Consider the following 23,537-nt stretch of genomic DNA (forward strand, 5'->3'; position numbering starts at 1 on the left):
CCTCTAACTTTGTGAGCCAGGAAGAGTGTAGTTCATGTGAGCCAGTAGTGGATGGGTTTTGTGTCTCCTCATTTGCTCAGTTGGGGCATACGCGCAGTGGCAGTGGTGTGCTCTGGAAGGAGAGGAAGTGTCTTTCTTCTGGCTTCCCCGGCCAGGGTAGGCATGGGGTGGAGGAAACTGTGGTTGGGGCTGGAGACCCTGAAATCTCTAACATGCATGACCAGGATGAGGATGCTGAGAGGTAGAAATGCACAGAAGACAAGAGGGTTGGAAAGACTAACTCATCTAGTCAGGGCAAGCACAGAGTGGCAGAAGTGTGTATAGGAAGTGGGAGGTCCATGGTCTTTTAACCTGTTTGCCTGGGGCAAGTGGAGGGCAGTGGAATTGTGCAGAGGAAGGATAAAGAACTCTAGCCTGGCCACCTGCAGTGAACAGAGGTCAGTAGAATGTAGAGCAGAGATGTCTAACTTGTCCAGGTGGGATGCTCACAGGGAGAAAAGTGGGCTTGGGAGTTGGTGAGTCTGGAGACCTCTAACCTATCCAGGCCAGGTGCTTGTGGGGCAGTATGATTCATTTCTAGTTCCAAGGAGACCAGAACTTCTAATCTAGCAGAGAAACAGGAAACATAAATTCTCTCACTGAGTCATTGGAACTCACAATGAGAAGGACCAATACCTTTTCTGAGTTTTGGATCTCAGGCTCCAACTACTCTAGGTATTAGAGAGTACAAGTTATTGGTTCTGTAAGTATCTTGGACAATAGCACTTGTAAGACGAATTGCTAAATGGTCTTTTTAATAAAAGCCCGGAGCCAGATATGAGGGTAAAAGCTGAAAGATCAGAAAAGCAGAAAGAAGCCAGCCATGTTCTTACCACTTGGAAATCCTCAGCCAAAGAGACCTACTTCCTGTATACCCACATCTATATGCCTTTTTGTTCTGCATCTCACTTCTTCTCTCCACCTAGCTACATCACTTCCTGTCTATCTGTACAGACTTCTAAATTTCTGTTGTTAGTGGTGGGATTAAAGGCATGTGCCACCATGCCTGGCTCTGTTCCCCACTGTGGCCTTGAACTCACAGGATCCACATGGATCTCTGCCTCCCAAATACTTGGATTAAAGGAGTGTGCCTGACTTCTATGTTTAATATAGTGGCTATATTTTTCCTCTGATTCTCAGATAAGCTTTATTAGGGTGCACAATATTTTGGGAGACACAATATATCACCACATGCATCTCCATCCTGTTGAGGTCTTTGGTCCTGGTGAAGCAATGTTGCTGGTGCTCATAACGCTCTACTAGACCGATGGCCTCCAGGTGGTAATATATTGCAGATTCAGTGCATCCCTCAGTCATATGCCCCATTGTGCCATCTTGCCATGAGTATTTCCTGCAGTCAGTAACAATCTGTCAGAAAACTATATTTGCAAGACTGGAGTGCAGGCAGAGGAACTGTGAACAGAGGAAATCCATCTCAAAAGTGGTATCAGTTCCTTTAAGGCAAACTATTGATCTTTACAGGAAGTCCATTCTTTGAAATTTCAGTCCTGGTGAAATTACACCCACTTCAAAGGACAAAAATTTCCCTAATGAACTCTGGAATTGCATTCTTCTTTGTGTTGGTCTCTTTATCTATCTTCTGCTACCCACACAATTCTGTCTCAAATCATTGGTTAAGAAGAAACCAAAGTAAGACTATGTCACAAACGCTCTCCAAATTAGATTTCCCCAATATTGGCTGACTCCAAACAGGTTTTGTCTCCCACCCTACTTCACATATACATCTTCCTCAGACACATAGCTCTTACCTCCTCTCTAGATCTGATTAGCATGTCGAAACTAGAGCAAAACAAGAAGGTAGTCTGCAACCCTTTACATCAATCACAATCCTGCAAGACTGAATCATAACTGGAAGCAAGATAGTTTCTACAAGCCTGGAGACAGTCAATGCATGGCACTCCAATTATTTTCACGGAGAAGCCAACTGATTTTGTTCCACTTTACTGATGGGGCATCTGCCATCTCAATAACTACATAAAATTTGCATTCTAGTAAAACCTCACATATTTTACAGCAGCTGCTATTGGAGCTACTGCTTGGATAAGTTGACTAGAGCCCACCAAATGCACATCATGGCTTTACCTAACTATGGCAGAGGACAAAACAAACACATCAACATCCCTAAATTTTTAAAGTCTTTGTTGGCAATGCTATCTCTGAAATTCTTAAGTAAAATTAGCATCTGATGTCAGAGCCTCACCATGAAGGAGAGAAGACTTTCTGTACATTTTTCAAGTCTGCCTAGTAATGAAATCTCTCAAATTCCCTGTAGGTGCAATAGTATCTAATTTCCTACCTTGTGCCCTAAGAAGTAGATAATTTCAAGGGCTTCCACTTGCCCCTTCCTATCATAATCAGTCAGCAAAGATCAGAGATTCAGTTGTTAAATAGGTGAATATCACTCATTCCCTGGAGGATTTCACAGACCTCACGGACATCCCTGTGAGACAGGCCAGCATGCCTTTCACCACTTGGCCTCCACTTTGATCTTCAACATCAGTGTCAACTCAGGATCTGTGTCCAATGGCCCTTCATGACTTAGTAATTTGCTTTCCACAGCATAAGACCTTGTGCAAATAGCTTCAAGTGCCTTGGGAGTTGAACACTTACTGAAAGTACTTGCAGTGGTAACACAGTGTTCTTCACCAAGAGTCAAGGGACCTGTTTCTTCCTCAAGGGAAGAGTTTGCGCATGAGGTTATTTGGGGGGAAGTCGTTCCTTGGTTCTTCTGTTTGTTTTGTGGTTAATCAAAGTAATCAACATGCTGAGACTGCACATCTGTCTTCACATTAAGAACATGCATTTTTCATGAGTCCACAGGCAACAGTAACTGGGTTTCTGCTCTAGCTTTGTGGCTGGTCATAACTGCATTCACCTTGCTCCTATTGGTGAGCAGGGCTGCTCTTACCTGCAATCCTATCACTAATATCATCCCTAACTCCACGGTAACATCTGGCACTGCTTCATTTCCATCCCCAGTGGACACATCTGAGGGCACTGTACCATGCAAAAAGAACAGTAAATGCAAAGTGTGAGGCATGTTGTGCTTGACAGGGGCTAGATGAACTCTGAAATGGTGTTTGGATATGACCCATCGAGACAAGTTGTAAGCCATGGAACGGTGTTGGATTTCAATGAGATGGTAAGCCATTAAAGGGGTGTGAGCAAAACAGCATCAGATCCTAAAAGGCTAATTCCCACTGCTGAGCAGAAGTAGGCTGTAAAGAAATAAGAAGGAAGTGGAGAACCCTGTTAGGCTACTATGATTGCCCAGGCAAAGTGGATGGACCTTGACACCTCTCGTATTCTAGGTTTATATTACCATTTACCTTTTCACCTGTGCCCTGTAACTCCTTGAGGGTGGGGAACTCTACTTAGAAATTACGCATATTACCTACACATACGCCCATTCAACAGGTGCTTGATAACTATGTTGCTTCAGTAGCTAACAGTAATAGGGCTTTACTGCTTCTATTTGCTATTGCTGAGTGACAGAATGATATCACTAGATGAGCTTTGTTATTCTCTTTAGGAAAAAAAAAATTTAAGTTTCAACATTCATACAACACTGGCCTAACAAGTCTGGCATTTAAAAAAATGTCGTAACTGGACCTCCCCCACCACCACCACAACCAAGGCACAAATGCTTCTCTGTGTAATTCTGGTGAAATTTTAAAACTTGTTCGTAACGGACTGGATTCTAACGTTTCTGTTGACTATATTCACCCCTTTCCCTACTAAAGCAGGCTCTTAAATACTGCATCGGTTATGGTAGTCACAAAAACTCTTGTCCCCAAATCCATCTTGGCATTTTCTTCATTGTATCTCAGTAATTATAGGTATAGTTCTCAATGGGGGCGGGGTAATATTTGATATTTGGAAACCATAAATGTTTTGATATTTGTCAGACCCCAAAGTAGGGATTTATGTTCCAAGCAGTGAATGGCCTCTTCAATACAATCCTGGTAACGTTTACAATTACAAACCATCGTCACTGAAAGGGCATGTGACTTGGGACCCCTGGGCATTTCTTCAGTCCATCTAGTCCAGAAGAGCAGAAATCCAGAGCCTGGGACAAGGAAGGCGTTGAGAAGCGATCTCATTTCTTTGGATCAAAAGACGCGGGCTGAGGAGAGGGAGCCTCAGGCTGTTTCCGGTTCGAACATTCTGAATGTGGCCTCCTTCACACATATCGGCTCACGGCCACGGATGTGAAGTCACCTGGGTCGTGGACCCCAAAACATGGATAGAACCCGGGTCCTGGCTCAGCCTCAGAGCAAGGAGCATGCGCGAGAGGTACGGCCCAGAGGGCGGGCGAAGGGGCGGGGCCGCATGCCTGTGCATGCGCACAAAGACCCATAGGCGGAAGTGGTGCGAGGGGTCTGGCGGTGTGAAGACCTTCCGGGGAGGTGGCGGCCGCGGTGGCCCGCGCAGGAGCAGGACAGGAGGCGGAGGAGGTGACAGCGGCGGAGCTGGGAGGGGTCTCGCCGCGCGGCCAGGGGCCGTCAGGCAGGACTGGGGTGGGCGCCCACACAGTGTCGCCAAAGAAGGTGGATGGACGCCGCCGTCTGGGGGGCCAGGGCGTGCGCAGACCGGTTAGGGGTAACGGGGGCGAGCGCTTCCGGGAAGAGCATCCTCCCCTCCCGGCGCGAGACCACCGCCCGGACTCCCCTAGCCCGCTGTCAGGGTTTGGATGGTCTCCCGGATTCCCTAGACTGTTTTTGCAGTTCAGAGCTACTTCCGGGTCTGTGTGCGGTCCTCCGGTACCCCGCGCCTGTTTGCCTTGCCACGAAGTGACTGTTCCTGAAGAGCTATTAAGTTTATGTCCCTGAAACCTGTGTGTTCTTTCCGGCTTTGCAACTGCATTCTCTTCCTCGTATGTTTTTTTTTTCCTTCAATAAGAAAAACAAGAAAGAAAAAAAACCACTGAAAAATTTTGTTAGTATGCCAACAAGAGGGGTTTTTTTTGTTATTGTTTTTAGTTTTTTTTGTATTAAAAAATACATCTTTATTTCTTCTACAGTAGATTATCAGAATCTGGAATTTTAGTTAATATTTTTCTTATAAGTGAATTGAAATAGTTTGAGACTTGGGGGAAAAAAGACACTTGCTAGCATTTGAAAATATTTTAGATAGCATTCCTTCTGCTTAATGTATAGATTAAATCCTAATTTTAGCCCTTGAGGGGGAAAGAGTTTCAGAAATCACCAGTCTCTCACACTTTGTGAGATGAAGTATAGATGAAATCAAAATCAAATCTTGTTTTCTGCTTTATGATCTTATTCCACACACTGTAATTTATCCAAAGTGTGACCGAGACATGAAGACAAGAGTGTCACCTGAGTGTGGCAAGTTATGAGCGGAGTTAGGTCTTTCCCACGCTATGCACATGAGAGGCTTTCTTCACAGTCCACCTTTTGATAATAGAGAGCTTTCATCTTTCATGTTAGAAACAGAACTAGATTAAGAGCTAAGCTGGGGCCAGCGAGATGAGTCAACACACAAGAGCACTTGGCCCCAAGCCTGGTCCCCAGAACCCACAAAGTGAAAGGAGAGAACCAATTTCCCACAAGATATCTTCTGACCTCCTCCTGCAATCTGAGGCATATACACACAGGTTGTTTCTTTGTTTTGTTTTTTAAAGAAGTAAGCTCAGATAATTTTTATTTCATTATGTCATTGTAAGTCAACATCACCTGTTTCTGATTTTTTTTTTTTTTTTAAGAACTGGAAGGACTTCCTTTAATTCCCTTTTAACTGTTATTTCTACCTTCAATGTGCTGAAATTAAATGTTTGTTGAGTTTAAGAAAAGACTTAAGGCAGAGATCCACTTTAATGATTTCTTTCTGCTTTAGTTTCAGAGGTTGTTTAGAATTTCTAAAGCAAAGCAAGTTATTAATTATTTGATTACTTTTAATTCTGTTCTTGAGCTTTTTGTTTGGAGTTTCTTGGTGGGGGGGGGGCATTGTTGTTGATTTTGAGGCAAGATCTCTGTAGCCTAGGCTGATGTTAAATTCCATACATAGTTTAGGTGTTTCCCCTGTAACATAAGGACTTTTGTTTGACATTTTGTCCCAGGTTCTTTTTTTTTTTTTTAGATTTATGTATGTGTGTGTGTGTGTGTGTGTACATCTATGCATAAGTAGGTGTATGCATGAGAGGGGTCTGATTCCTACCTGGAGGTCGAGCTGAAGGCAATTTCAAGCCTCCAAACATGGGTTCCGGGAACCCTGTGCAAGAACAATAAACATTCTTAACCACTGAGCCATCTCTCCAGCCATGGTTCTGATTCTTTAGATAACAATATCAATTATTAATATTAGAAACAAATGAGGGGCAGACATCAGGGGTCACAGTTTGAGAGTAACAGAGGCCTTCATCAGTCATGCTTTCTGACCAGTGCAGTGCCGATCAGGCATGCCAAGCTGCACATTAAGTGTCAGGCTTTTAAAGGGCAGGTTTTGTGGTAGTGAGGCATCATTTAAGCAGTGACAGTGAATCCATTTCCTTGTTCATCACAAGTGCTTCATGGGAAATTCAGGAGAGATGAGTAGTGTGTTGCACACATTTAAGAAAAGATATTGCTGAGGGTATTTACCTGCACATGCAGCCTAGATCTGCAGCTCATAGGGCTGCTGGGAGTGTGTGGGAGTGATAAAGTGATGGAAGAGAATGGAGTAGAATAATGTTGATCACATGTTTACAAGAGAAAAGAGAGTCCTTCGATTCAGTGTCTTGGGGTTTTGTAGTGTGCTTTGGCATCTTACAGCGGGCGATGGAAGAGACATTTGTAGGGCAGGCTAGGTGGGACAGCCAGATCCCTGTTTCCTACTTCATGTCAGGAAGGTGAATCAGCTTCAGCTCACTTCAGCAATGTTTTTGAAAAGAATAATGAAAGCTAATGTACATGGATTGTCATACTGTGTGCCGTGCACTTCGCATTTACCTCATAGATTCCACAGAAAGTCTTTAATCAGCACATTTTACTTTTCCCAGTAGAGATAAAGAACCTGAAACGCAGAGAGATTACTTTGCCCAAGACTTCTCAGGTTGTATCATAGCTCAGACCTCAAAGTTCCAAACCATGGGGACTGCTTATTTGTACTGTTCGCTGTAGTTGAATTGGTACTGTGTGCTTGGCTTTTAACTATAAGCATTTCAGAAGAGGGCAATGCTGGGAAAGAGTTGCCTTCTGGAGAAATATCCCAAGGTCAGTAAAAGTAGAAAATTGATTTTATAAGACTCATTCTCGCCGGGCGGTGGTGGCGCACACTTGTAATCCCAGCACTCGGGAGGCAGAGGCAGGTGGATCTCTGTGAATTCGAGGCCAGCCTGGTCTACAGAACTAGTCCAGTACAGGCTCCAAAGCTAGAGAGAAACCCTGTCTGAAAAAAACAAACAAACAAAAAAAAAAGACTCATTCTCTGTGCGCATGTGTGCCTAAGTATATCATCTGCACTCTCCTCCCAGTTCTTATCTATTGTAGATTTTCAGTTTTGCTGATCAAGTTTGCCAACACCATGGTCCTTTCAAAACTGTATCCGAGTGAGACGAATGTGAACTGGAGTTGGAGGCATGTGTAGTAGGCATGGCAATTAGTTTGTTTTCTGGTGTGCATAAAAAGTCCAGGCCAGATACCAAGATGCAGAGACCGGTAAGGTTCTGAGAGGTGTCCCAAAGAAGTGGCCATCAACTCTGAAATTAAATATGACCCAAAGAAACCACCAAGCAGAAAGGACACCATGAACAGAACACGAGGCACTTGGAAGTCTTCTGTTCTCAGGAATGGCTGAGTGGTTAGGCCTTTTATTGAAATAAATCAGGGACGAGAAGCTCAGCACCTACGTTTATTTAAATAGTGCCCTGGGTGCTGTTGCTGTGCCTAACATAGGAAATAGACCAGAGCATTTTTTTCCCTCAGTATTGAAACACAGGACAATGGGAGGAGGGCAGTTTAAACATGCTTATCATGAAAAACCGTATGTCAAGGATGTCCTACAACATGGCATAAAAAAATCTTAAGGACATAAGGGTGATTGAAACACAGCAAGGGAAGCCAGAATAAAGAAGAAAAGCGTGAAGAAAAAGGAACACAAACAAGAAAAGTACTTTTAAAGGTTTAGACATAAGGCGGATGTCCCACGAAATAGGTGTTTGGGTGCCTGCATATTGATAGCTGTGTACCCAGCACCTTGCCCCCATTGCTGTGACTAATGAGCTCTCCTGAATGTCTGCAGCTCAGCCAACTAGGAACAGTCACCGAGAGGTGACTCTAGTTCTTGTCATTTCAAAAGCTCACAAGACAGTTTCTTTTCTGATGTTTTTTTAAGTGAAGCCCCAGTCAGAATTGTTCTCTCCTGGCCTCCGAGTCAGGATTTACGTCGCTGGAGCCAACAGGGAGACAGTCTAGGAAGATAATCCTTCCTTCCTGCGTGCTGTCAGGATTTCTGCACTTCCCTTAGTGTTTACATGGAATTCATCATTTTCAGCTTATGGAGATGCAAGGAGAAACTTGACAGTTATCAGTGGTGCCTTCACAACTTTTACAAAAAAAAAACAAACCATTTTTCTGTCTTTTACATTCCAAAGACTTTTCATTTGAATCATTTTCTCCACGAGGAAGGAAAGGCTTTTCCGTCACGGTTGGTGGCTCATTCTCTGTAACTGTAGTACTCAAGACATTAAGGCAGGAGGCTGTCCCTTCCTAGCCAGCCTGGGCTACATACAGCTTTTTCTTTCAACCTAAGGAATGCTGTTGCTAAATCTCATACCTGTTTGGCTTTAGTTTTAAAGCTTGACAGGCAATTAGATTGTATGGTTGTCAACCCTTAAGCATCTTGAAAATATTTTACATTTTATTAGAATTAGATATGTACTAGATGATAAAAGCATACTACCGTGTGTAGTCCTAGTTTTGTTTACTATGGAGATGAATATGATGCTATCCAATGGTGGATGGGGGAGTGAGGAGTCTTGTATTTGGTGTTTGGGGTGTGGGAGGTAACGCTGATATCCAGAGAGACTCAGCTGGGCCTGTATTTTTTATGGTGTACTTTGGATTGTTATTTGAATCTGATACTTCATAGACTTTATAATTTACCATAACTGCTTATTCCCTTTTCTAGGCTGAGCCAGCAAAGGAAATACAGAACCTGACTGTGGAAACCAGCAAAGACAAGGTTGCAGGCCTTGAATGTGGCAAAGCGAAAACAATGGACCTCAAGTTCAACAACTCCAGGAAGTATGTCTCCATCACCGTGCCCTCCAAAACCCAGACAATGTCACCACACATCAAGTCAGTTGATGACATTGTGGTGCTGGGCATGAACCTCAGCAAGTTTAACAAGCTCACACAGTTTTTCATATGTGTTGCTGGAGTTTTTGTGTTTTACCTAATTTATGGATACTTACAGGTAAGCAGTAGTCCTTTGTTTATAATAGTGTTAGTTATTTTAGCACATGATGTCCATGTTGGTTTCAACTACTTGTTTGCACCGTGGTGTTTTTATTTACAGGCTAATAGTTGACTCAGAGCTTGAGATTTTTGTAGACCATTAGCCTCTTAAAAGGACTACTAAGAGTAAAGATCAGACTCTCCAAGTTCAATATTTTAAGTTGGAAAGAAAGGTGATCTTGAAAGTTAAAGTTATAAAAGTAAACTTGTAAATATTTAACAAACATAGGTGAATGCAGCTGTGTGTCCGTCCATATCTTTAAAGACTTACTCATTTACTTTTTATGTGTATGAGTGTTTTGTTTGCATATATGTAAGCATACCACATGTGTGCCCTTTGCCCAAGGAAGCCAGAGGAGGCATTGGATCCCCTGGAATTGGAGCTAATGGAGGTTGTGAGCTGCTGTGTAGATGCTAAGAAATGGACCTAGGCCATCTACAAGAGCAGCAGCCAGTGCTTTTAACCTCTGAGCCACAACACACACACACACACACACACACACACACACACACACACACACACACACACACACACACCCGTGCTGATTTTTATGAGTCGAGCATTGGTTGATGTCTAGGAAAATCATTTTATAATAAAGTTGAAAATAGCACAGTTTATTCACACACACACACACACACACACACACACACACACACACACCCGTGCTGATTTTTATGAGTCGAGCATTGGTTGATGTCTAGGAAAATCATTTTATAATAAAGTTGAAAATAGCACAGTTTATTCCTGATTCTTGGATTTCATTGATAAAAGGTTATTTTTATTTTCTTGTGTTTTGAACGAGTCTTTCTTTGTAGCCTAGACCAACCTCATGTTCAAAATCCTGCCTCATCCCTCCAATTCTTAGGATTATTGACACTCACCACACCACATAGTGTAAAAGGCCATTTTTACAAAATGAGTCTGACAAAAAAAAAAAAAAAAATGTTTTCTGCCTTTCCCCTCTCCACTACAAGGCAGTTTTATTTCCTTTAAACACAGCTTTCTAATCCTGAGATGGCTGAGTCGTTCTTTTTTTCCCTTTTTTCCCGGTGCCTATGATATTGTCCTTGTTTTGTTTCTCTTCTTATCCATTTTTGCAGTAATCTTCCATTTTGTTTCACTGTATCTAACATTGTAATAGCCTGTCCAGTGTTTGCTCTGTAGCTTGAGGTGGTTGTACGCCTTTGACCACCAGCAAATACCTACCCTTCAGAACCATGGCTGGATGGGCGAAGGTGCAGTCCATGGTGAGCATGTGTGTTTGAATTTGGCACCCAGTGTTATTAATGTGCATTGACTTGATAGGTTTTTTTAACCATTAGCAACTTAGTTTTTAATTCAACTATATCATACCTGAGAACCTCAGTAATTTAAGAGGGGACATAAACTATTGCTGTTCATTAGTACCACATTTGGGTGACCTTACTTATGCATAAAAATCTCATAAAACATCTATTGTCCATTTATCTTATAGAGATGCATTACATCTTTTTACATATAAGTAAAATTTTGACTTTCTTTTTTTAGTTATCCTAGAGAATGTCCTGAAGAACATTATGTAAAAATACTGTAGAATATGATTGGTAACTTGAGTCCCAGCTGGAGGGTGATTAAAAAAAAGCAAGGTATCACATCACACAGCAGTTAGAAATAGGAGTAGAATCTTTCTTGTTATGAAGCATTATTTTCTTCCCTTCAAAATTCCTCTGTTACAAATCACTTGGAGTAGCCGGGCGGTGGTGGCGCACGCTTGTAATCCCAGCACTCGGGAGGCAGAGGCAGGTGGATCTCTGTGAGTTCGAGGCCAGCCTGGTCTACAGAGTGAGATCCAGGACAGGCACTAAAACTACACAGAGAAACCTTGTCTCAAAAAACAAACAAACAAAAAAACCCAAATGACCTGGGGGGACAGGTAGCCACTGCAAAGGAAAGTAATGCAGCCACCTTGCGATGCTTTGCAAGGCTCCAGGGACTTACCGACTGAGATAGTGAGGGCATGAAGAAATGACAAACACATGGACACAGTAAAGCTGGGGTTGGGTGGACTGGGCTCTCAGATCAAGAAGCCACAGCCCCAGAAGTTCAGCGTGTTTATTATATACAGTTGAACAGGGAGGTGGGGTTATTACAGCTTGGACAAGGAGGCTGGGTTTACAATACACTGCCGGACAGGAAAGCAGGTTTAGCTAGTGTTGGTAGAAGCATTCTCTGTAGGGGAGCAGGCTTCAGGCCATGATCTTGTCAAGGGTGGGGAGAGAGCTATATCGAATATTTTGTGTATACACTATCAGCATTCGTACTTGGAGCTAAAGAAGGCTTTACCACCCCCCTGAGCCATCACCTGGGGAAGGCTTTGGCACTCCTATACGGTTGAGGTATAGGGGTATTTGGCATGGCCTTGTCTATCTCAGCAATACGCATTCACTTAGGACTTCATGCTCTTGCTACATAGTCTATAAATGTTATTAGCTGTGGTTTTTTCTATTTGAATAATTATCAGATTTCCATCCAGAACAAAATGTGCAAGGCTTTTAGTTGCATAAAACCTTCAGATTTGAGACAGGGTTTCTCTGTGTAACTTTGCGCCTTTCCTGGATCTCACTCTGTAGACAGCCTGGTCTCGAACTCACCAAAGATCCAACTGCCTCTGCCTCCTGAGTGCTAGGATTAAAGACATGCGCCACCACCGCCCAACCAGATTGTAGCTTTGACTTTGTAAATACTTACGTGGTTTCTGATGAAGAAGCGTAAGAAGATGTTGCATTTTAGTTACTTCTCTGTTGATTTTCATGCCTAAATTGTCTTAGGAAGTCTAGTGATTTGGCAGGAGTGGGGTGGAGTTGGATGGAGTATGGCTTGCTTGCTTTTAAAATGTGCTTAGAACAATTAACTGAAAGTCAGTCTCTGCCTTGAATTTAACAGCATTCCTTGTCTTTTTACAGGAGTTGATATTTTCAATGGAAGGCTTTAAGCCCTATGGCTGGTACCTTACTTTAATGCAGTTTGCATTTTACTCCATATTTGGCCTAATAGAACTTCAGCTCATTCAGGACAAAAGGAGAAGGTATGTGGTGTGGTTACTGCATCAGTTGGATATGAAAAAAAATAAAGTCAGCATGCTGACTGTGCATGATTCTACATTTCCTGCTAACATCTGATCATGAGTTTTTTATCAGTGTGAACTACTTGTTTAAAATAATAAATCTATTTATTTCCTTTGTGCACTGGAAAAGTAGATTCCCCCTTTTAAATACAGTGTCACAAAAATGAAATAGATCATGAGTCAGTTTATGGTTAAGCACATTCCCTCAGAGAGCTCAGATACACATTTCCATGAGATGACCAAGGCATGCCTAGTGAAAGATTTAAAATGTGCCAACATCACAGTGGGTAAGCGAAAGGCTAGTGGCAAGTTTTCTAATAGTTTTTGAAGTGTCAAGTTAATGTTTTGTGGGCTGTATCCCCTGACGTTGTTACAGTGTCTGGTAGTTGAGATCTGGATTCTTTATTTTTTTAATGAGTTGATAGTAAGGGTTTTATTTTGGCATACGATGTACGTGTCATCGTAGGATGTTCTAGTTCATCCCCTCCCACACTGCACCCCACATTTACCTGCCCCCACCCTTGCTGCTCCCTTCCCATAGGTAGTCCCCTTCCCTGCTTTCATGTCACAGGAGTTTGATACCCTGTCCATTTCCTCCCTCTCTTCCTTCTTCCCTCTTGTCCCCTTTCTAATTTCAAGTACTTCCTCATAAGTTTTATATATATAAGTTTTAGGTACCTTATATGGGGGGAACATATGGCTGTGTCTCTGTTTCTCCCTTAGTGCATTTAACATAATGAATTCCAGCTCCATCCATTTCCTTGCAGGTGTCCTGATTGCATTTCTCTTCATGACTAAATAAAGTTCCACACCTTGTTTTCTCCATCTGTCGTAGGTTGTTAGATGTCTAGGCTAGCTCTCTTCCCTGGCTCTTGAGAATAGTAAAGCAGTAGACGCGGATGTGCAGACACTTCTGTGCATTTCATCCTTTCTAGATGAGGAGTGGCATAGCTGGGCCCTGTGCTGTGACATGTTCTTTAGATTTTAGAAAACCCCGTACTAGTTTCCATTGGGTGGCACCAGTTTATATTCCCACCAGCAGGGTTCAAACATTCCTCTCTCCCCGCATCTTCTCCAGAAACGATGTATTGCCGTAATTTGCATTTCCTTGATGGCTAAGGATGTTGCCCAGGTGTCCAAATATCTTCTGGCCATTTACGTTTACTCTTTAGCATTGTGTATTTAGTTTCTTAGCCCATTTCTTGACTGCATGGTTTGTGTTACGGTGTTTAATGTGGGGGAGGGTAAGATATTCTCAATATTAATCCCCATCTGGTATATAGTTAGCACAGACTTTTGCCCCGTTCTGTAGGCTGCCTCTTCACTCTGTTTTCTTTGCTGAGCAAAAGGTTTTTGATTTTATGTGATATAGTTTGTCTGTTCTTGGGATTCTCCTGCACTTCTGGAGCACTTTCATAACGTCACTGCCTATGCCTGTGTCTTGAAGTGCTTTCCCCCAAGAGTTTGAGAGCATTAAGTCTTATATTGAGGTCTTGATCTATTTTTAATTCATTTTTATGCAGGGTGAGATACGGATCTGGTTCTACATGAGTATCCAGTTTGCCAGCACTGTTTGTTGATAGGGACTGTCTTTTCCCATTGTACGTTTTGACACCTTTGTCAAAAATGAGTTGTACGTAGCTGTGGGAGTTTCTCTCTAGATCTTCTGTTCTGTTGGTCTCTATCTGTTGGGGCTCCGCCGTCATATTTTTTTTATCAATATGGCTCTATAGTAGAATTCACTGTGATAACTCCAGCACTGTACTTGCTATTAGGAGTTCTTTGGGGTCCTTTGTGCTTATGATTTTTAGGATTGTCTCATCTAGTGTAAAAAACTGCATTAGAGTCATGATGGGATTGTGTTGAATCTGTAGATGACTTTTAATAATACAGCTATTTCACAGTGTTAATTCTGCCAATCCAGTGTCTCCAGTTTCTTTGTTGGCGCAAGTGTCGTTAGAGCAGTTTTCCACGATCTCTTGGTTACATTTATTCCTTGGTTAGTTGTGTGTTTTGTTTTGGTTTTGTTTTAAACAATTATAAGTGGGATTTTCCTCATTTCTTCCTTAGCAAACTTGGTTTTGGTATATAAAATTAATCAGATGAATCTTCTGGTAGAGTTTTTAAGTTCTTTAATAGGATTGTGCTGGATACAAACAAGGATGATTTGACTTTTTTCTTTGCTGTTTGTGTACCTTTTATTTCTTCCTCTTCTCTTTATGCTCTAACATAGAGAATATGCTCTTTTAATTTTTCAGATTGCATTGTGTATGTGAAACGGTGGGAGGAAGGAGGAGAAAGCTCAAAGGTCATGTGTGTGGGCTTGTGTGAGGAGGTCTGAGAACACCTTTCAGGAGTCAGTTCTCTACCCACACTGTGAGCTCTGGCTGTCACTCTTTACTGCGGGCCATCTTGCTGGCCCTCTAGCTAAGATTTTGAGCACTTTGAGTATAACTTTTGCTATCTAGAGCCTTGAATTTCTTGATGTGGATGTCTTCTGCTCCTAGCTTCTTATAAGTTTTAACCATGAAGGGGTATAGAACTTTGCCTGTGATCTTTTCTACACCTATTGAGACAGTCTTGTGATTTCTCTCCTTAAGAGTATTGATGTGGTATGTTACATTGGTTTGTGTATATGGAGTCAACTGAAGCTGGTATATCTGTTAAATCCTTTGACCAATGTTATAAAGTTTCCTTGTAGATTTTTAGTTTGAATGACCTGTCTAAAGATGAGAATTGGCTATAAAATCTCCCACTCTATTGGACTCACACTGAAGTGATTTTTATGTCTGTTAATATTCAGTGAAATCATGAGCCACAGTGTGTGGTGCATATTTATTTACAGTAGTTATAGCTGCTGCTCAGTTGTTCCCTTCATTACTATATGCCGACCTTCTTATTACTTAGGTCTTAGTTTGATTTCAAGTTATCAGCTACCAAAAAGCTACATCAGTCTGTATTCGGTTTCCATTTGCTTGGTAGGTTCACTTCCATCCTGTGGCTCTCAGTCTGTGGGTATCTTCCAGAGAAATGTTTCTTGACGACATTAGCTAGATTTAGATTTTAATATGTCAGCCAGTCTGCTTCTCTTTATTGTTGGGTTGAAGTCATCTACATTTGAGGTCATTTATCTTTGGAAATTGTTTACTAATTGCCATAATACCTTTGCTTAGATTCTTCTTTGGTCTTCCTCCCTCCTGTTAAGGGTTTGCTGGCTTACTGCACTGGACCTGATGAATTCTTTCTGAGCTCTCCTTTGTTGTCTGTTCCTCTCATTGAAGTTGTGCTTTATTATTATCTTGTGATTGAGACCGTTTTTCCGTCTTTCTCTGTGTATAGTATTCCTTTAAGTGTCTCCTGGAATGCTAAATTGGTGACCATGAACTGCCTTAATTTGTGCTTATCTTCAAATATTTGCATTTTTTAATCATTTTTCAAAGAATATAGCAACTTGGTCAGCAGGCTTGAACTGTATCATTCCGTGATTTCCTGGGTTAAAATTGCTGAGAGAGATCTGATGTTACTCTGAGGTGTGTATCTCTATAGGCGAGCTCGTGTCTCCCTCTTTCAGCTTTTAATCTTGTTTCTTTGTATTTCTGTGTGCCATGGAGACATTCTTCTCTGGTCATGTCTGTTTGGGACTCCGCCCTTTTGTGTCTGGATGCCCGTTTCTTTCTCTAGGTTTGTGAAATGTGCTGCTGTGGTTTTCCAGGCTATGACTCGGCTTCTACCCTTGCTTGGCCCCCGTGTTCTGGGGCTTTATACCCTTCATTGTTTTCTTTATCAGCTTTGTGTAGCGTTTCTCTCCTGTGCCCTCCATCCCTGAAACACCTTTTTTCCTGCTGGGTCAAGTCTCTTGGCGATGCTTTCCATTGTGTTTTTATTTGATTCATTGAGTTTTTTGTTTCCCCAAAATCTCAATTTCCTTGATGATCCCCCCCCCCCCCCCGCCCAACTTCTCATCCATATTGCAGAGTTTCTCATTCCCCTCCCCACCCCTTTTTTTTTTTATTTTAACTTTTTCTATGTTGCTGACTTTAAGTCCTGGATTTTGTCCTGCTGCTTGTATGGGTGCTCTCTAAGGTCACTTATCATTCTTACTAATACACACTGGATGTCTCTTTGGCATTTTACCATTTCAGTAGTATCATTGAGTTCAATAATTGAGTTAGGATCTTTTGAAGTCACGTTGCTCTCTCTCTCTCTCTCTCTCTCTCTCTCTCTCTCTCTCTCTCTCTCTCTCTCTGTGTGTGTGTGTGTGTGTGTGTGTGTGTGTGTGTGTTTTCCTTGTAGCTATTTGCACATCTCTTGGTTTGGGTATCCCTTCCAATTCCATCTGGAGTTCAACTTATTGGGCAGCCTTTTCTTGAAGGCTCAATCCCCAGTACAATTCAAAAAGGTTAAAACAAACAAACAAAAAGACAACAAAAAAACTATGACAGCAGCAATATCAAAGAGGATATAAAATACACTTAAAGTAAATGCAGTTTACACATCACCAATGATATAACAAAAATGGCAAAAGCTAATGTAGGATGACTGTGCTAGATTTCGAAATAGCGAATGAAATGCGATGGAAGAGGCGTGGGAAGGAGGAGTGATAGAGAAGAACAGATGAGAGTGTTACAAGGGAAAGAAAAAATCAAAAAAAAATTAAGAGAAGAAATACCAATAAACAAGATTTTCCAGTAATGAGAAAGTTCAAAAACAAATTTAGACATATGTTAGGAAAGGGAGTAAAAAAATAAAAGGATGGCTTTGTTTGTTTTCTAAAATAAGGTCAAGCCAGGCATGGTGGAACACGCCTTTAATCCCAGCAGTCGGGATGCAGAGACAGGTGGATCTCTGTGAGTTCAAGGCCAGCCTCGGTCACAAAGCAAGTCCCAGTGCAGCCAGGACTGTTACACAGAGAAACTCCATCTCAAAACACCAAAAAAATAAAATAAGTTAGAGTGTTGCTGAAAGGAATGGAGGAAAAGACACAGAGGCATAAAGAGGAAAGAAAAGAGAAGAGAAATGCTTGCCTAGTAATGAAAAAACATGGGTAAGCAGCATTAGATGAATGTATGAAGGAGAAAAGTAAAAACATTGATACGTTTTTAATACAATAAAGTAAAAATACTACTAAATGTGCCCAAGAAAGAGAAATTTTGGGGATGAAGGATGCAACTATGGCCATCTCCCTGTGAGTCCTGCCAGTTTCTTGCTAGTAGAGGCAAGTGGCCTTGTGGCCTCCTGTCTTGGCTGTGGTTTGTGTGGTGGTGAACAAGTATCTGTGTTCAGTTTAGAAGCTTGTCTATGTAGCAGAATCTCTGCAATTGTGGGCTGGGCAGACCCTCACCCTCCTGTGACTCTTTACATAGTATCCCCTGGTGTCACTGAAATTCTGCTTGGAAGGGGCTAACACGTGTGCTGGGAGTGTGGCACACACGGCACTGAGCCATCTGCCGACAAAGCACCTGTCTGTCCTTTGTAGCCCACCTGAGTGCTCCTCACCCTCTTGGAGGGATGCAGTTGTGGCTGTCAAGCAGCCTCCTGGGCCTTCAGAGTTCTCAGGGCCTACGGCAGACTCTCTGGCTCGTCGTTGTTCCCTGTCTTTAGGCTGCCCCAGGTAGATAAGTTTTAAACAGTCGGTTCTGTCAGGTTGGTACCCAGCCACTGCCCTCAGAGTAGGATTAGTGTAACTACAGTTTTCCTGCCTGGCCCATGGTCAGGGCAAATCTCTCTCACCCGCCAGTCCCACAGCCGCTCAGACCCGACCAAGTAAACACAGAGACTTGTATTGGTTCCAAACTGTATGGCCGTGGCAGGCTTCTTGCTAACTGTTCTTACAGCTTAAATTAATCCATTTTCATTAATCTATACCTTGCCACATGGCTCGTGGCTTACCGGCATCTTCACATGCTGTTTGTCATCATGGTGGCTGGCAGTGTCTCTCTGACTCAGCCTTCCACTTCCCAGCTTTATTCTCCTCCTTGTCCTGCCTATACTTCCTGCCTGGCCACTGGCCAATCAGTGATTTATTTATTGACCAATCAGCAACACACTTGACATACAGACCATCCTACAGCAGATTAGGCTGCCCCAGGTAGATAAGTTTTAAACTGTCGGTTCTATCAGGTTGGTACCCAGCCACTGCCCTCAGAGTAGGAATCCTCTCCAGCACTGACCCATCTACCTGAGACATCAGTCTCACCAAAACCCACCGCTAAATTGGAGGCTCTTTCTGGCCTTATCCTGAGGGTAGAGCTGCCTGTGTCTATACTAGGACTGACTTCCCTTTTGGATGAGGCTTTTCCTCCACCCCTGCCCCCACCAGACAGCAGCCAGAGCTGTTTGACTTAGCTACATTCTTGCTGGTGTATCCACTGTCTTAAAGCAAAGTCCTTTCATACAGCTGTTTCTTCACCAAGGCATGTAAAGGCAGCTGCTTTACCTGGGAGTCCAAGGTTTCTCTCTTGTAATTGATACAGTTTGTTGTTTGGCAGTGTGTGTGTGTGTGTGTGTGTGTGTGTGTGTGTGTGTGTGTGTGTGTGTGTACTCTCACCCCACCCTTCCTCATCTCTCTCCCAGCCTGTGAGCTTCCCTTCTCCCTTACAACAAGTCCATCTCCCACATTCTAGTCTTGGTTTGGAAATCTGTGTTCCTAAATATTGGAGGAACACATTTCTTTTTGTTAAATCCAGAACACTTATTTCAAAGACTTTTAAATTAGTAACCATATAGATTTGAAAAAATACTTTGGTTATCTTTAATGGCGTATAAAACAAAATACAGTAATACTGTGACCATAAACAGAAGATAGTTAGGAAAGTGGGCATGCAGTGGGGGTAAATGAAACATGTTCATCCTTCATCCCATCTAGGATGGCTATATTCATGTATCTGTGTGGGGGACAGTTAAAAGATAATAAAGACAATACTGACATTCTATCTTTTGTATAAATGTTTAATGCCTGAAAAATCACAGCTTGTTATTTTTCTACATAATTGTTTTGAAGTGTATACATAGTTAACTATTCGATTTTAAACATTCAAATCCATTTACACAGATTTTTCCTGGAAGAATCTAACAAATGTCTTTATAGATTTAATTTTATTTCCCGAATTCTATTGCTGGTAATTTTTTACAACAGTTATAGTTAAGTACTCAAGTGTGAGAATATCATCTCTGTTGTTTTTTCATGCTCTAAAACTCCAAGATGAAACGTGGGTGATAGACTAGAAAGTAAGTAAATATCATTGCCAAGACTAATAGTGAGGGACTGACGATCCATTATCTCTTGGAAACCGCTGCTTCAGGGTAGAAGTCTGGGTACTGCTCCTGAAGTTGAGTTTGAGGAGGAAGCATCTCCCTGTATCAGCCAACCAGATGAGATGTAGTACAGGCTAGAGTATCTCACCTTTCTAGCCGTGTGACCATAAAATATTTGAAAATAAAATAACTTGCATTTGATTTAAACATTTGATTTTGAAAGGTGAATTTCTAGACTTAAAATGAGTAGCTGTGAACGGAAGCCTTTTCTTTACAAGGCACGTTGTCTTGCAGTGTTGAGAGCTTCATCCAGCCCCAGGACTCCTTGTCCTGAGTGGACTTGACTTCTGAATCTCCTTGACTGCCACTCCTTTTAGCCTCTGCTTAGTTGTTTTCTCTGCTTGGGTCTGTGTAAGTGATGCTGATGCACAAGCACCGGGTTTAGAATGTAAAGATCATGGGTCTGGGCACTGCCCCTCACTGGCTCTGTCAAGCCCTGGGGAGTTTCTGAACTCTGGGCTTGTTTGACAGTGTACTTGAGTAACATCACAACTCTCATGCTTGAACCATGGTGCTGCCATCCCTCGCCAAGTAACAACTTTTTAGCCATTGTCTGAGTTTAGGAATAGGAAGTAGATGATTTTGCAATTGAAGGATTCCTTTTCAACTGCATTTTCCCCACCATCTTTAATTAAATAAATAAATAAAATAGAAACACCAGGAATCCAGGAGGCAGGCTGATGAAATGCAGCTTCCTCATCACCCATAAGGAAACAGGACCAGGAGGAGGTTTTATAAGGTAGCAAGTTCCTTTGGGGGTTGAGCCTCAGGACAACTCCTGCCTGCCTGTATCCTGCTGCCATAACCATTCCTCGTAAGTTTGCTGACTGGAATTGTTCCTTTCTGGCCACCATTGTTTACAGTTTATCTTTGAGGAAAGTTGATGACTGGTTTTTATCCGAAGCTAGGAAAGTGATGTTCCCTCCTTCGCTGACAAGGGCAATGATTGGTCAGACTCCAGGGACACTGAGGAAATACATTGTGGTAATTGAAGGACACCCCATGGGCAGGCCAGTTCTTGTCAGTGGGTTTTAAATGTTGACTCCTACATTAGTACTTAAGTAGGAAAACCTAAAAGTTGAAAGGGTAAATAATGCATTTCAATAGAATTTTTTCAACAGATTGTTTTAGTGTGTAAATACCCATATAAAAAATGTAGAGAGTTGGGGATGTAGCTCAGTTGGTAGAGTCTTTGCCGAGCATGCATAAGGCCATGGATTCAATCACTAGTACCACATCCTCAGGATTGGTGGCACATACTTGTCATCTCAGCACTCAGGTAGTGTACTGATCAGAAAGAAACTCAAGGTTTCCTCCATTATGTAGGAACTTTAAGGCCAGCCTGGGCTAAAGATCCTGTCTCCAAAAGGAAAAAAGAAAAAGAAAAGAAAGGGGAAGGAAGAAAAAAAATTGGAAGAATTGTGTGCCTTTGTGCCTGATTTAAATACCAATTCAAATGCCTAAATGTAGGTAGGTTACATCTAAGTACACAGCATAATCAAATTATGTGATTAATGTGTTTTTGTCTATCATACAGTATGCCAGATTATTATTTTAAACCATTAGTAACTACTCAGAGTGAGCATATACCCATACTGGTGACTTTAAGTTAAAAATTTAGAGGTTACAAAGACAGCATCAGAAACTTTACCTGAAGCTGATTATTACTATAACATGGGAAATAGAGAGGTGGTTTATAAAATATTGTAGTAACAATCATGCCTGGAGTTGTAAAGCTCATGAGCTTTCTCTAGAGAAGTTCTTTGCCTGTTCTGGTAGTTAGGTTTTTTTCCTAATGCTGAATGGAAACATTAGGAAGCAAAAGCAATCTAAAAGCTAATTTCCAACATTAGTAATTGGGGCCTTTTTACCGTTGTAGAGGCCCATTTTTTTTTAATCATCTCAATTTTTTTTAATTAAATCAAGATAGTTTTTAATCTATACCTAGAACTACTGTAAGAAAATCTTTGATCACCATTTATACATCAGTTAGAATCTCAGTAAGTCTCTTACTGTTATAACACACAGTTGAGATTCCTCATTGAAGATTCAGTAAAAGTATATTGTGATTTTTATCAGTGTACAAGTAAACAGTGTTACAACTTGAAAAGAATGATTTTTTTAATGTATATTTCCAGAAACACTAACCAGAAATAGGGAAACACATTGTAAGCCATCATCTTTAAAGTACTATGAAACTGGGTCCCACAATGAAGGTTTTAAAAATTGTCTCTTCCAGAATACCAGGAAAAACCTACATGATAATAGCTTTTCTAACTGTGGGTACTATGGGCTTATCCAACACTTCCTTGGGCTACCTGAATTACCCCACCCAAGTCATCTTCAAGTGCTGCAAACTGATCCCTGTTATGCTAGGAGGAGTTTTTATTCAAGGTACAGTAATGACATTTTATACTGTTTGAAGCGCACAGCTGTGTTGTGGCATCTGGCATTAGGAAAAATAGTCAATGTCCACAACACTGTTCTTGAGCACTCTAGACATTGTGATAGTATAGTATCTGGTAAAAATAGGGTGTCATAAAAACACTGATATTCTCTAACATACTGTAGTATTTTGAGGTTCATAATTTGGACAAAAGTGAGGAAAGCCAGTGTTTTGTTTTATTATTTTATCTTGGAATTTAATGCACCCCACAGTGCCATATTCACAAAATGAAGCCCGTCTGAGTGGACCCACTTCTTCCCTGACTGCACCCGGCTCTGATGATTTAGAGCCAAGCTGTGTGGAGCTGGGTGGAAAGAGGACGCAGCTGGAGCAGCAAGCCTTGGAGCAAGCTGTTGCTTGGTCCCTGTCTTGAGGCTGTTCCCATCACTGAAGGGCTTGTGCAGCCTGCTCTCAGTGTGTGCATCAAGCTGCCTTCCTGGGGTTGACCTTTTATAGTGGAAATGTGTCAGCTACCTCATTGGACACTTGAGGATGGTCATTCATGTGGAAAAATTACCTCAGTCTCTATTAAAAATTCTGATTAGGCACGTATATTTCCTTAGAATCTTTACCGAAAGTTAGAATACATTAGGCAGAGGAAAATGAGTGAATTCTCCCCTGCCTAATGGTCTTCACATAGTATTTATAAGCTGAAATGGTATTTATATAGCCAGAATCATTACTCTCTTCCCTTTGTAAACTTACAAGCTAAAGGAAAATCTGTAGCCTTTTATTATACGTAAGATAAAAGACATACTCATTTTTATAAATAGTGAATATAAGATAAAAGACATACTCATTTTTATAAATAGTGAATATTGGGGAGTATACCTTTTACTTTTGTCAGTTTTCACAAAATTGTAGTCATACATACATATAAGGAAGCTTTAGTCACCAGTAGACTGTGTATGCAAATGCTCCCATGAGATACTGTTACCCAGTGACATCATAGCTATCTCAGTCTGTGTATGTGTCCTGATGATGTCAGACAACAAAATCCCCCTCAGGTGCATTTTCAGGGCATATCTTCACCATCAAGTAGTGCATGTATGTGGTTTTGTGTTTTGTTTGTTTTGTTTTTTGTCATAATAGATAAAATAAGATCTCATTTCTATCTAACAAGATCATGTGGTGCCTGCTTTAATCTTAAACCTCCTG

General features: G+C 41.6%; 1 protein-coding gene across 4 annotated transcripts in view; it reads left to right on the plus strand.

Moving 5' to 3' along the window:
* Nucleotides 1-4,409: 4,409 nt before the first annotated feature.
* Nucleotides 4,410-23,537, plus strand: part of Slc35b3 (solute carrier family 35 member B3) — a 30,973-nt gene continuing 11,845 nt past the window's right edge. For 3 of the 4 annotated variants that reach the window (XR_008215777.1, XM_052728423.1, XM_052728424.1), the window contains exons 1-4: nt 4,410-4,517; nt 9,187-9,474; nt 12,459-12,580; nt 22,173-22,327. Coding sequence is in view for 3 of the 4 variants with exons in the window: in XM_052728423.1 (XP_052584383.1) it covers nt 9,274-9,474; nt 12,459-12,580; nt 22,173-22,327 (478 nt within the window). In the remaining variant the exon portion in view is untranslated. Of the gene's footprint in view, nt 4,518-9,186; nt 9,475-12,458; nt 12,581-21,278; nt 21,404-22,172; nt 22,328-23,537 lie in introns of those variants that run through there. The other variant, XM_052728425.1, reaches the window with a different exon arrangement.

Source organism: Peromyscus californicus, unplaced genomic scaffold (assembly GCF_007827085.1).
Source record: "Peromyscus californicus insignis strain IS unplaced genomic scaffold, ASM782708v3 Scaffold_8__1_contigs__length_139910024, whole genome shotgun sequence".
Classification (NCBI taxonomy): domain Eukaryota; kingdom Metazoa; phylum Chordata; class Mammalia; order Rodentia; family Cricetidae; genus Peromyscus; species Peromyscus californicus.